Below are 13,351 nucleotides of genomic sequence, written 5' to 3' on the forward strand. Positions count from 1 at the left end.
GGCAGTCCCCTGTGCAAGTTCTGAGTTATTACTGACCCATGGGGTGACATCACATCACAACATTTATTAGGCAGACAATGTTTATGGAGTGGTTTGCCAGTGCCTTCCCCAGTTATCTACACTTTACCCCCAGCAAGCTGGGTACTAATTTTACCGACCTTTGAAGGATGGAAGGCTGAGTCAGCCTTGAGCTGGCTACCTCTGAAACCGACTTCTGTTGGGATCGAACTCAGGTCAAGAACAGAGCTCTTGACTGCAGTACCATAGTTTACTAATCTGCTCCACAGGGCTCCTACTAATCTACTAATTTGTTAATCCTACAGCTATGCAAAGACCTGATGCAATCCTGTTCAGCACTAACTAAACAGGTTGGGTGATTGGCTCATGTCTGATTGAGACCTTTCAATGTGGTGGGCTGTCCAACACATGCATGGCGAAATTCACAGTATGCCTACTTTTAACAAGAATGTTATGGATAGCCTTACTAAATAGGTTGCAGGATCATATGCATGTAGGGTGTGTGGCTGGTCTTTCCTGTTGGATATTTCTGCAAAGCACACTTGGTCTTTGTGTGTGTGTAGGGGATAAAGTCAGATGCACAGAGGCCTGAAAAATAACCCTGTGCATTTCAAGGAGTTTGGATCTCAGGCAAAGCAAAGACATTGCATTACCTTACAGTTTTCTTATATTACTGGTAACATCCTGTGGTTGTTGGGAAAAGGGCAGGTAAAAATAAGGAAGATGGATGCGTGCTGTTTGGTTATATGATTTTAATGTAAAATATGGAATTGCATAATTATCTTTTGCTGTGTCTGAGGCACTGTAGTGTTTCAATTTGAGGTAACTAGAGAATTGTATGAAATAAAGCATACAATATCTGTTTATGTGTTATCACTCTACATACTGATAAACAACTTCATATGCTGATGTTTTATACCACAAAGCTTTCAAAATAATTTGGTGTTTAACATGTGTTACTATCTATATTTGGGATCTGTGGAATTTTGCAAGGAAAAAATCCCATACTTTGCAATCACACAATAATAATTTTTAAAAATGTACTGAGGTGAGATGGCTCACGCAGAGGTTCTAGAGAACATTTGAGCTCTGAGCCTTGCTAGTTGTTATACCCTCTATTAACTATCAGCCTTAGTTCTTTCACACTTTCCCAAATCTTAAATATATATATATTTCTAACACTATGCATTTCTGAGATGAACAGGTGGACAGATTATGACACAGTGCAAAATCTCCTTAATACTGTGTACTGGCCACCCATCGTTGTACTGACCTGCTTCTCTTCTGCTCTTGCCTGTGGCTTCTTTCTTAGTAGGGCAATTAATTAATTATTATTTACAAAATGCATAACCTGCATTTTTAAAATACCAAATAAAATCACATTTTAAACTATTTAAAACCAACCCCCCCACAAAACACGGATCATTAAATCACTAAAAAACAGAGCTAAAATACATACAAACACATAAAATATAACAATTGGTCAGGAAGGAGGGATCCCGGAGGGAATGCCAACTGATACAAAAAAGTCTGCACCAATTGGCAGAAGATAGCAACTGAAGGGAACAAACAGATCTCCCTGGGAACATAGTTCCAAAGTTTTATATATAAGAAAGCTGACAGGAAGTTTATTTATTTGAAATGTCATGTTGGAGGAGAGTTTTATTAATACCATGGACTGCCAAAAGACTAATAACTGGGTTCTAGATAAAACCAAGCCTGAACACTCCCTAGAAGCTAAAATGACCAAACTGAAGCTATTGTACTTTGGTCACATTATGACAGGACTCAATGGAAAAGACAATGCTTGGAAAAGTTGAAAACAGCAAGAAAAGAAGATCCAACATGAGATGGATTGATTCACTCCAGGAAGCCATGGTTCTCAGTTTGCGAGACCTGAGTAAGGCTGTTATCATAGGTCATTTTGAGGGTAATTAATTCGTAGGGCTACCATAAGTTGGAAGTGACTTGACAAAACGTAGCATGCGGACACACACATATGATAGTGCATACTAGCAGCAAGAAAACAGAAGGTTGCCTCCAACCCAAATATGTGTATCAGTACATCTAATTTTCAACATGGTCAAATCTGAATACCTAAATGTGAAGATAGGATCCATGAACAGACAATACAGATTTTCCTACAAACTTGTAAAAGCCTCAGGTTTACAGAAAAGTCAGAAATCTAAAAAAAATACATTGGGTGGTTAACCCACCCCAAATTACAGAAATAGCACACGTGCCTTTAAGAAAACAAATGACCTCTTCAGTGGCCATTGTGAGGGTTGCTAGGCAACCACAACAGTACTGTCAGCCTTCAAGCCTTGGTTTCTATCAGTAACTGGTGTGTATGTTGGGGGGGGGGCTATTTTCAGGGCTGTTTTGACTTTGGAGGAAGGACTTATTGATATTAGGCCTGTCAGCAACCACCAGACAAGTGGACAATACATGGCTTGAATGAATTATCTCGGACTGGTTGCTTGCTATTGTTCAACAGTAGCCACCACAAGAAAGCTAGTACGGTGTAGTGGCTAGAGTTTCAAGCTAGGATCTTGAAGGCCCAGGTTCAAATCACCACTCTTCCATGGAAGTTTCCTGGGTGACCTTGGGCCAGTTACACATTCTCAGCCTAACCTACTTCATAGAGGAGAGGAGAATGATGTAAGCTGGTATGGGAGTGCAGATAAAAGATACGTTGGTGGGAAGAAGAGAAGAAAGCTGTGAAATGTTATTGGGAGGAGGGGAAAAGGAAACAGTGTAAAGAAGGGACCTTGGGGGCATGAGGGGCCCCTTGCAAGTCTTTTAAGGTTTCCAGCTGCACAACTGGGACCAGCCCAGTGGCCAGCACTGCACAACAGCTCCTGAGGGTTTTCCCAGGTAGAGGTTGTCAAGGGAAAGCTGAAGACAAGGGTTAGATAAAGGTAGTTTGGCTGGGAAGGAAGGAAGCCGGAAAAGGGGAGAGGTTGTGGGGGCATTCAGGGAAGGGCAAGAGGGAATAGTTGGTGGGGGAAATTTGATGTCCCCCACAAGTCCTTGAGTATCATTTAATCCATCAGACCTCATTATGCTAGTACACAATAATAATCCATTCTGCCAAAATATCCCTTATGTGTGTGGAAGGGTCTCTCCTCTGTGCAATCAAATGTTGCATTCTAAGTATACTTATCTTAACAGCAGAAGCCACACTTCAGCATTAATCAAGAGACAGTAACACACAGTGGCCATTTTTTTTTAGCTTGACAGCTGGTGGCAATCTTTCATAAAAGCAGAAAAGCTATTTGTGCAGAGAGGCTGTCAAACTGTATCAGGGTTCATCCTGGTACCTGAACTGCTTCTATGCTGTGCAGCTGCCCAGGTAAAACAAAGGCAGGCATTATATCTATAAGATAATGTTGCCATGTAAAGAAGCATTTTCAAATGTTTTAATGATGGCAATTTACACCTGGTATAACTACAGCTACATCCTTTTGGAAATGCACCCAGCAACCAATCTCTTTTGAACAATGCTCCTCAAAGGAGCAGGTGACAGTGACTTTGGCATAAATAGCAATTATGTGTTTTAAATTCAGTTAGACTGCATTAATAAGGGGACTAATAGATACTAAAAGTGAGGGCTGATGGGAAAAGGTGCTACGTGTTATTAGTTAAATAGCACTCAAAGTGATTTGCAGAACCATGTTCATGAAAAGATTTGGCAAAGTGAATTAAAATCCTGCAACAAAGTCTCCACATCAAAACACATGACATGCCTTCGTGAAATTAGATTTTTAGTTGCAGTAATATGCAACCATAAAATAATACCTAGGAAATAAGCCCTATTTATAAGCATCTGCTTAAAAGCTTCTGTATAAAATTATTCTTCCCCAGGCAATGCATTCAAATGCTTCAGTATATGTTTGTCAAGCAGTTTTCTTCCTGGATTCATATGTATTCCAGTAGCCCTGTAACTTTTTTTAATGAGAAATGTGAAGGATTTAAAATAACAGGAAAGAAATCACTTTCCCCTCTATTGCTCTATGGCACTGAAGTCCCTCCCCTTGCTAAACCCTGCCCTCCTCAGGCTCCGCCCCAAAAACCTCCCACCGGTGGTGAAGAGGGGCCTGGCAACCCTAAGATGAGTTCACATTTTTGCTATTAGATACATAGATAATTTCAGGCTAAGTACACTTAACTCAAGCTTTACAATACAAAGATATCGGAACAATTTTTGAGTGAAACAATTCAGATAATAAAATCTATTCTGGTGGCATAGTCACTAGGATGTCTTTCTCTCCTGCCCTCTCCTGCGCTCTTGAAGTACTGGCAGTTTCATTAATAGGGCCCATGGCAAGGCCATGGAGGAAATGGGACATTTTCCCCAACTAGGAAGATGCTGCACAGTGCAGTTGAGTAGGGTTGCCAACTCAAGGTTGGGAAATTCTTGGCAATTTGGGGGGTGGAACCTGGGGAAGGCAGGGTTTGAAGAGGCATCAGTGGTCTATAATGCTATGGAGTGCAGCCATTTTTTTTAGGGGAACTGATATAATCAGGAAATCTAGTTTCAGGGATTTCTAGGCCCCACCTGGACCTTGGTGTCCTTACAGTGGAGTGTGTAGTCCTCAATATTAATCTCCATTAGCAGGGTGGAGCCTCTCCTCACCCAGTTGCCAATGGCAACACAGTCCTGGTTCTACTTGGAAGCTGCAGGAGCACTAAGGGGATAGGGTTGTTTGATCCTTCTCCAGTCTATCATCTAAATGCTGTTATTTCCTTCCTACCACTTTCAGTGAAGTTGCAGGAAAGGTGGTTTTCTATCCTCTCTCATTAAAAATGGATAATTTATCAGAATTCTTTATGGAATGGAACCCCCTCCCCCCAAAAAACATGTTTAACATTGTAAAAGCAATCTCTAGAATATTTTAACTACAGGATATTTTGTAAATTTGTCAAATGTGGGACCCTGGGGGGGAATGTTAATTATTGATAGGGTTGCCAACCTCCATGTGCTGCCTGGAGATCTCTCGCTATTACAACTGATCTTCAGCCGAAAGAGATTAGTTCACCTGGAGAAAATGGCTGCTCTGGAAGGTGGACTTAATGGCATTATACCCTGTTGAAGTACCTCCCCTCACCAAACCCCTCCCTCCTCAGGCTCCACCCACAAAATCTCCAGGTATTTCCCAACCCAGAACTGGGAGAGATACAACATCAACCAGTCTATCTCAAAAACATTACCTGATAGAATTATCAAAGCCAAATTCCCTGATTACAGTTGAGAATAACCTTCTAAAAATTCCCAGAACATCTGTCTCTTCTTGCTGCACATTCCCTTGATAGATTTTTGTAGGTGTTATTGCCCTGTAGCAAGCCTACCCTATCCTCTTCTGTACGATGTGAGTGTTTTCATATTAGATACATCATGGTGCTATGTTTGCCTTTGCTTTGTTCGAGATGGCCCACAAAGGGGCATTGTATCATTATAAAACCAAACAATATAGTACCCATAACAGGCAGAATAAGTATAATAGAGGTATGAAAGCTCCTGTTTTCCATGGCTAAGGAGGAGGAAAATAGCCTTTCCCTATTATTTCATACACAGAGACTGTGTTGTAAAAGAAAGAAGGTTAAATGGGGCCTTTCTTTCTTTGTATCATCTAAGTTTTGAGGAAATGCTGCATATGAAGGTGTTTGAATAACTGCCATTCCAGTGCTGCAACTATTGTATATTAGTGGCATCTCCTTTTTTTGCACTGAAAATAGTTAGGGTTGCTAACTTCCAGGTGTGCTTTGGAGTTCACCCAAAATTACAGTTGATCTCTAGACTACAAAGTTCAGCTTCCCTGAAGGAACCATAGGGTCTTGGAAAAACAGATTTCCTAGAATGGTTACACAGAGTGAACACTCTGACTTCTGTAATTCCTGTGGTATATTATAATGACTTTATGGTATTTCTAAAACACTAGGAGAAACCGATGGGTAGTCACCTGTAAAGAAACTAAAGTCGAGTTTGGTTGGATGATTGCTGTTCACTGGTACCCTCCTGTGGGTATTCAGACTGGTATCCTCCTGTGGGTATTTTTCTCCTTAACACTGAGAAAAACACAATTTAGATAATTTGTTTTTTTAGGTTGAGTAATGTGAGGCAGGAAATTTCAAATGAGAATTTATGAGGAAGTGACCTTTCACAGGAAGGGGAGGAGTTGGAGGAGCTGACTTTTGGCCTGGATGTAGGGATACCAGCCTTCAAGTGGGACTTGGAGATCCCCTCAGATTATAGCTCATTTCCAGATTATGGAGATCAGTTCCTCTGGAGAAAATGGATGCTTGGCATTGTAACCTACTGAGGTCCCTGTCCTCTCCAGGCTCCATCCCCAAATCTCCAGGAGTTTCTCAGCCTACCCACCCTACCTGGCCACCCTACCCACCCCCCATCCTCAACCAGTGTCCAGGGGGGCCTGGCTACCCTATCTGGTTGTGATTTCAGAGTACATGATCACATCCTTATTGAGCTCCCTCTCCTCCCAATCACCACCGTCCCCTGGCACCAGCCACAAATCCTTAGGAATTTCCCAAACCGGAGTTGGCAATCTTAGAAATAATTCAGGACCTAGGTGTCAGTGGTCACTGTGGGTTTTGATTTAAATATGGTAGAATGTAGCAATAGAAAATATGTGGATGAAATCTAAATATTAAAAATATGAATTGGGGTTGTCAGTAAATGGATATGTTGAAGTGGTTCACCAGTTTGCTGAATTATGGAAGGAGAAATAAAAGGGCCGCACCTAGAGTTGCCAGCTCTGGGTTGGGAAATACCTGGAGATTTTGTGGGTGAAGTCTGAGGAGGGTGGGGTTTGGTGAGGGGAGGGACTTCAGTGGAGTATAATGCCATTAAGTCCACCTTCCAAAGCAGCCATTTTCTCCAGGTGAACTGATCTCTGTCACCAGGAGATCAGCTGTAATACCGGGAGATCACCAGCAACCACCTGGAGGTTTGCAACTTTAGCCACACCAGTCACAGGTCATAAAAAATAAGACCAAGGCCAAAGGTGCAAAATAGGTAAAAATATATATTAGTACTCAAATAAAATTCCCTACTTGTTTCACCTAAGAGGCTTCTTTATGGGAATCTGTTCGTCTTGCAGTGGTTTTTCAAAGAAAAGTATAAGTTCAGTAGTGTAGGGAATTTTATCTGAGTAATAAAATATATTTTTTCCTATTTTGCACCATTGGCCTTGGCCTTATTTTTTGCCTCCTGCTAAACTATGTAGCCATTCATAGGTTAAGGAAAAATTGTTACCTTTAAATACAGAAGCACATGTATTTTTGGGTATGTTGGAGCATGATTTACTGATCTTGGCAGCAACTGGCATTGTTTATATCTACGAATCTTGTAATGATTTCTGAAGTTATTTTTAAAGAGCATGCAAATCTAGCTCTGGATTGCTAAACATTTTCTGTTAATATTAATAGTAAAACAGAATGAAAGTTGAATTGATTAGGGAATTATTCTTTATTAGGATTTCTTCAGAGTACAGTTCACCTGGAGAAAATGGCTGCTTTGGAAGATGCACTCTATGGCATTATACCCCATAGAAGTTCCTCCCCTCCCCAAACCTGCCCTCCTCAGGCTCCACCCCCAAAATCTCCAGGCATTTCCTAACTCAACTAGCAACCCGCATTTCACCACATGTGGGTCCTCTGAACAATAAGCACAGGAGAATAACAGGGGGGAAATCATGTTGTAGTAATATTTGTCTATCCAGACTTGTTTTGCAACTTCATTATTGCAGTCTGGGCCTAACCAAAGAAGCAATTTCCATTCATTTCAAGCATGCATGCTTTTGTTAGCTATTTTAAGCTGCAATCCTAAACATCCTTTGTTGAAAGCAGTTACTATGGAAGCAAATGGAAAATGTTTCTTTTCTTTCCCCATCCCTTAGTTCTTCTGTCTGTGTTACTCTTATTGGAAGAGAAACTATTATTATTTGTAATGGAATCATTATGTACCAATATTTATTTTTATTTTACATTTTTATTATTGGAGAAATCACATACCTTCAAAAGCAATGTCAAGTGATAATCCATATATCTCAAGTTTGAGCTATATGCATATGCAGAGTGGGTATCAGCTACATTCCCAAATATTAAATATATGCAATTTTTCTTATAGGTATCCAGAAGCTTTGAAGTCACAAGAAGAAAAGGTAAGTGAGCATCCTTTTTTCTCTCTGTAAATTTGTCACCATTGAGTAATTCTTATGTTGTTTCAGAAAATATGAACTCTCAAACTTTAAATAGGCTTCTTTGTTCAAATGTTGAATGCTTACTATGCTAAGTAAACACATCAGTTTTAAATGTTCTGCAGATGCTTGCCTGAAACAATAGCTTTTCATTATCTTAGGCTATTCTGCTATGTTGGGTTGTTTCCATGGATGAAACTTTATACTGTATTGGTTTTAACAAAAAGACGACAAGATATAACTTTATCACTATAGATTTCAGTGGAACTTGTATAGGAAGTGTAACATTTATGGTGGTTAGTATTTTGTTAACCCTCTTCCCACCACCAACATACACACCCTTTCTATACCATGCCCCTAATCCAAATAACCCCCCCCCCCCGGGATGTTATTTAGAGAAAAATTAGCAAAGCCATTTAAACTTTCTGCCATCAAGTCTAGTTTGGAAGAGATAGCACATACTCTAGAGCAGTGGTTCCCAAACATTTTGAGTCATGGAGCACTTTTCTGGAGAGAAATTCATCATGGAGCATTAATTTTCACATAGCACCTATATACTAAACTGAATGACAGTAATATTTTCCTTTTCAATCTCTTCACGGAGCACTAGATATTTCGTGGAGCACAGTTTGGGAACCGCTGCTCTAGATAATAGTGCTTAATTGCTCAGTGCTTCTATATAGAGATTTCCTGTTCTGATGATCTGACATATTAATTCATTTCACTTTATCCAACTGTAATATTTCTAGCTATTAAAACTGAAAGCAAATTTCAACAATTAGGAAGAAAGCCTGTTCCAAGTAAATTGCAAGAGTTGCTTTAGTATGTTTGTTTTACAATGTTGTGGTGTGGAAAAGGATCCTATAACAGGCATAATTTCATTTGGATTTCATAGTTTAATCGGAAGTGATTTAACAATGTCAGGTGTTGGACTAGTGGTACTTTATGGCAAAGAAGGTTTTTTGTAAATGTTGCTTGTGAGGAAGCCAGGCTAGTTATGGAAGGAAGATTATTGTAGTTGGCATGTTTGGCTTGTGTTACCAAGCCCTCTTGGTATCTTCCCTCTTGCTCCAAGGCTTGATAAAAACAGAGAGGAGAAAACGTTAGATCAAGCCGTGTGTGATAATCATAACCAGTGTCCTTCTGAACCCTGTGGCCTTGAAGAACCATTCACTTAATTTCTCTTTCCCTTTCACTGGAGAAAGGGAAGCCAGCTCAACAAGTATAGAAACAGCTGTTTTAATTCAGCTCTTGTCAACTGCCTCTTGAATTGAAACCAAAAAGTTATTGGCAAAATATTCCAGACAGTTGTGTGATTGCTTTGTGATTGATGGCTGTCTAAAGACTGGAAAGAGTCATGGGGTGCTGACTAATAGCAACCATCTTTTAAAAAATGTTTCCCTGCAAGCATGTGGTTGAAGCCAGTGGACTGAAACTAAGTGAGGGAAAAGTGAGCAGGCAGGTGACAGACAATAGAAACAATAATGGGTAACAACATATGGTTGTACACAAAATTGGACAATATGTTCAGGAATCTATAAAGGTGAATGCCCTTAGATTTTCCTGTTCCATTATTAATTGGCAGCTGGCTTGAGCTATTATTTATTAATTGGCAGCTGGCTGAAGATCAGCCATCAAAGAGCTTCTTCTATTTACTGTTTAACTTTTGGTTTTGTTCAGCAGATGTTTTCTGGAATGTCTAATCAATCTCTGTACAAATGTGAAGCGGAAAACTGTTCTTCATTAAACAGATTGCTACAATTCCCAGTTCTGTTTGCAAAGCATTTTGAATCAGGCTGTAAAACATCAGGGCGACATACTTCCTTGTAATTAAAGGGTGCCGTGCGGGCATGTATGCTGTTATTGTTTGTCCATTGCAATTGGTTCAAACAAGAAAGAAGGCAGACAGCTATGACTAGTTAAAACAGGATTGTATTGAACTCCCAAAAATCACTGAGTCTTTTTTATATTGTTTCGCTATACAGAGTCCAACAAGCAGATTGTCAGTGTGTAGCCAAAGCTACTCAATGTTGGCAATACAGCACACACTCCTTGTTGAAAGACCTTTCCTCACCCTTCGAACATAGTTTAGTGAAGCTTCCTTTAATTTATACAAGATCGAGATGGGTGTTCCAGGCATTGCCACCTTCAAAGCTATGGCATGCAGTATAGCTGCTTAGTGTAGTGCCATCCTTGCCCACGAAACACACATTTATTATTTGTGTTCTGTTGTGGCCTCTTGTCAAATTGCCTTTGCAGGTTTTCTTACCGTTTCAGGTTTACCTTGATAAATCTGAAACTAAAGGTGTGCTGTGGTGATAAATGCATACCCTTCAACATTTCACACATGGAATAAAGACATGTGTTGAATTAGTGGGGAGCATAGCCAAGCAGCCCAGGGAAGTGTGGACAGTGTAAGATTGCTTCATGTTATGCCCATGTAATTGATTTTTTTAAAAATTTAAAGCTATGATAGCTAAAACTTCTTTTTTTTTAAGAAATGCCAACAGGAAATCGGTTATTTGTTGCATTTATATACCTCCTTTCTTATATCGTGGAACTCAGACTAGTATAACTAAAGTTCTCAAACAGTCTCCCATTGAGACACTGAACTGATCCAGACCTCCTTAGCAGCCACAAGTTTGTTGTAACATCTGCCTTCAAAACATATAGGAGTACATGAAGGTTAGATCACTATTTAAGAGGAATCTGAGAATTTGTACTACACACAGGGATATAGTTTACAAGGAAACTGTAAAATTAGCACATTAGGACTATCTTTGGTCAATGTGACAGGAAGTCTGATATTTTGCAGCTCATGTACAATATGCACTCTCAAAGATCCTTGGTGTCTTCACATGGTATTTTCTGGATCCAATATACAACGTGATCCCAAGATGGAAATAACCTGCCTCACAAACAGATAGACTGGTAATGTGAATGGAACCTAAGTCCAGGTAAAAGATCCTCCATATGCCATTTCCTCCAACCAGAGTAATGAGGTGAATATACATGATAAGGAAGAAGGCTTCTGCTTGCCATGGTTTGCACATATAAACACCACCACATTCAGACTTTTGCTCTTTTTATGGTTGAATAATAGATAACACACACAACTTCTAAGGATTGCAAAGATTTCTTGTTTTAGTTGTTGTTGTTGGTAGTTCTGCTACTGATATTTTAGTGATGGGGGTTAGCACTTTCAATTTAGGAAAAGATAGGTGCTCATCCACTTGTGTAGCTTTGGGGGGAGTGAGAGATCATTCTCTACATAATTAAAGTCTTCTAAGGTAAAGTGACATCTCAACTCCTGTACAGTTCCCGAATCTGTTTATACAAAGACTTCTGTCCCTTGGAAGCAGTTCAGTCTATTCTAAATTTCTTAGATGCATAATTAGTGTTCCTCGTTGTACACCAAGGAGCCCCATGGCGCAGAGTGGTAAGCTGCAGTACTGCAGTCCAAGCTCTGCTTACGACCTGAGTTTGATCCCGACCCAAGTCAGTTTCAGGTAGCCGGCTCAAGGTTGACTCAGCCTTCCATCCCTCCAAGGTCGGTCAAATGAGTACCTAGCTTGCTGGGGGTAAAGGGAAGATGACTGGGGAAGGCACTGGCAAACCACCCCGTAAACAAAGTCTGCCTAGTAAATGTCGGGATGTGACATCACCCCATGGGTCAGGAATGACCCGGTGCTTGCACAGGGGACCTTTACCTTACCTTTACCATTGTACACCAAATGCAATTTTTAGAATAGATGCTAAATACAAAAAATAACCCTATGCTGGAAACATAAATTAGTAGCAAAAAACCAAAAACAGCACAATGGCCAAACTATATGTGACAAAAAAATCTAAGCAATTATTGTATATCAATCACATTGGGACTGTTCTATGGACAATATTTGGAAATCATCTTGTTTACATTGTACTTACCTGTAGTGCCTACTATGGATAATTGTTATATAAAATTCTAAAACATTGATGTACAATAATTGCTTTGATTTTTTCACATTCTTTGAATAGAATCAGGACAAGTATCACTTGAAGCTTGTAGCTGATATCAAGCTATATGATTCTGGCTCAAGCAAAACCTTAACCCATCTAGATTAATTCCCTTAATTCTTTCTGGTATCTACTACTTAGGTTGGGTAGATATGGCTGAGAATAAAATACAACTTCTTGACTTCTCCCCTGTAACAACATGCCATCTTGGGTTCTTGGGAGCTAAAGAAACACTTAAACAACTGATCTGGAATACAGCTCGTCAGGCTGATAGCGCTCGGGCACACCTCTATCATAGGGAATCACAGCCAAAAATTTGTGCTGGTGAACTACCTTCACACTTTGTGTGTGTATGTAAAGTGCCGTCAAGTCGCAACCGACTTATGGTGACCCCTTTTGGGGTTTTCATGGCAAGAGACTAACAGAGGTGGTTTGCCAGTGCCTTCCTCTGCACAGCAACCCTGGTATACCTCAGTGGTCTCCCATCCAAATACTAACCAGGGCTGACCCTGCTTAGCTTCTGAGATCTGACAAGATCAGGCTAGCCTGGGCCATCCATGTCAGGGCCCTTCACACTTTAGAATTCCCCAAATACTGCAGAGCTTTCACTCTAGCCCATTTTAACTGCCTTCCCTCAGCACTACTGGAAGGGAGATACTTGCATATCCCCTATTTTCAATGCCAATTGAACACAGTTGAAACGGATGAACATGTGTCCATTTTATAAGGACATCTGTTCCACATATCTCACCCCTTCTCTGTCTAAGTGCCCAGGAAAATCTGGAAAATTCTACACATATTTCCTCCTTGCAGACTGTTCCAATGAGACCACCTCTAAAGTGGCCAAATTCATTGCTGAGCAGAGATTCCAAACATTTCAATAACTTTTATGTATAATTAAATACAGCACAATAAGGTTATGAATTTTAATCTCTGCATATTAATTTTATATTTGTATGTAAATTGTGCTGTTAAACTGATGTTGACTGATCTTTTGATCGTAATTGATTGATTGAAACTGTAAAGAGCCATTAGGTTGGTTTCCTGTGTGCAGTTATACTATCCTTTTGCACCAAATTTGAAAAGAGCTAATAACTGTGAAAGGAGCAGGAACA

At 40.0% G+C, this 13,351-nt stretch overlaps 1 protein-coding gene across 2 annotated transcripts in view; it reads left to right on the plus strand.

Moving 5' to 3' along the window:
* The window catches only part of FSTL4 (follistatin like 4), a 524,276-nt gene that overhangs the window by 13,653 nt on the left and 497,272 nt on the right, over positions 1 to 13,351 (plus strand). For both annotated transcript variants that reach the window (XM_056864231.1, XM_056864239.1), the window contains exon 2: positions 8,168 to 8,201. In XM_056864231.1, coding sequence (XP_056720209.1) covers positions 8,168 to 8,201 — 34 coding nt within the window. The remainder of the gene's footprint in view (positions 1 to 8,167; positions 8,202 to 13,351) is intronic.

This window comes from Euleptes europaea, chromosome 1, assembly GCF_029931775.1.
Source record: "Euleptes europaea isolate rEulEur1 chromosome 1, rEulEur1.hap1, whole genome shotgun sequence".
NCBI lineage: Eukaryota > Metazoa > Chordata > Lepidosauria > Squamata > Sphaerodactylidae > Euleptes > Euleptes europaea.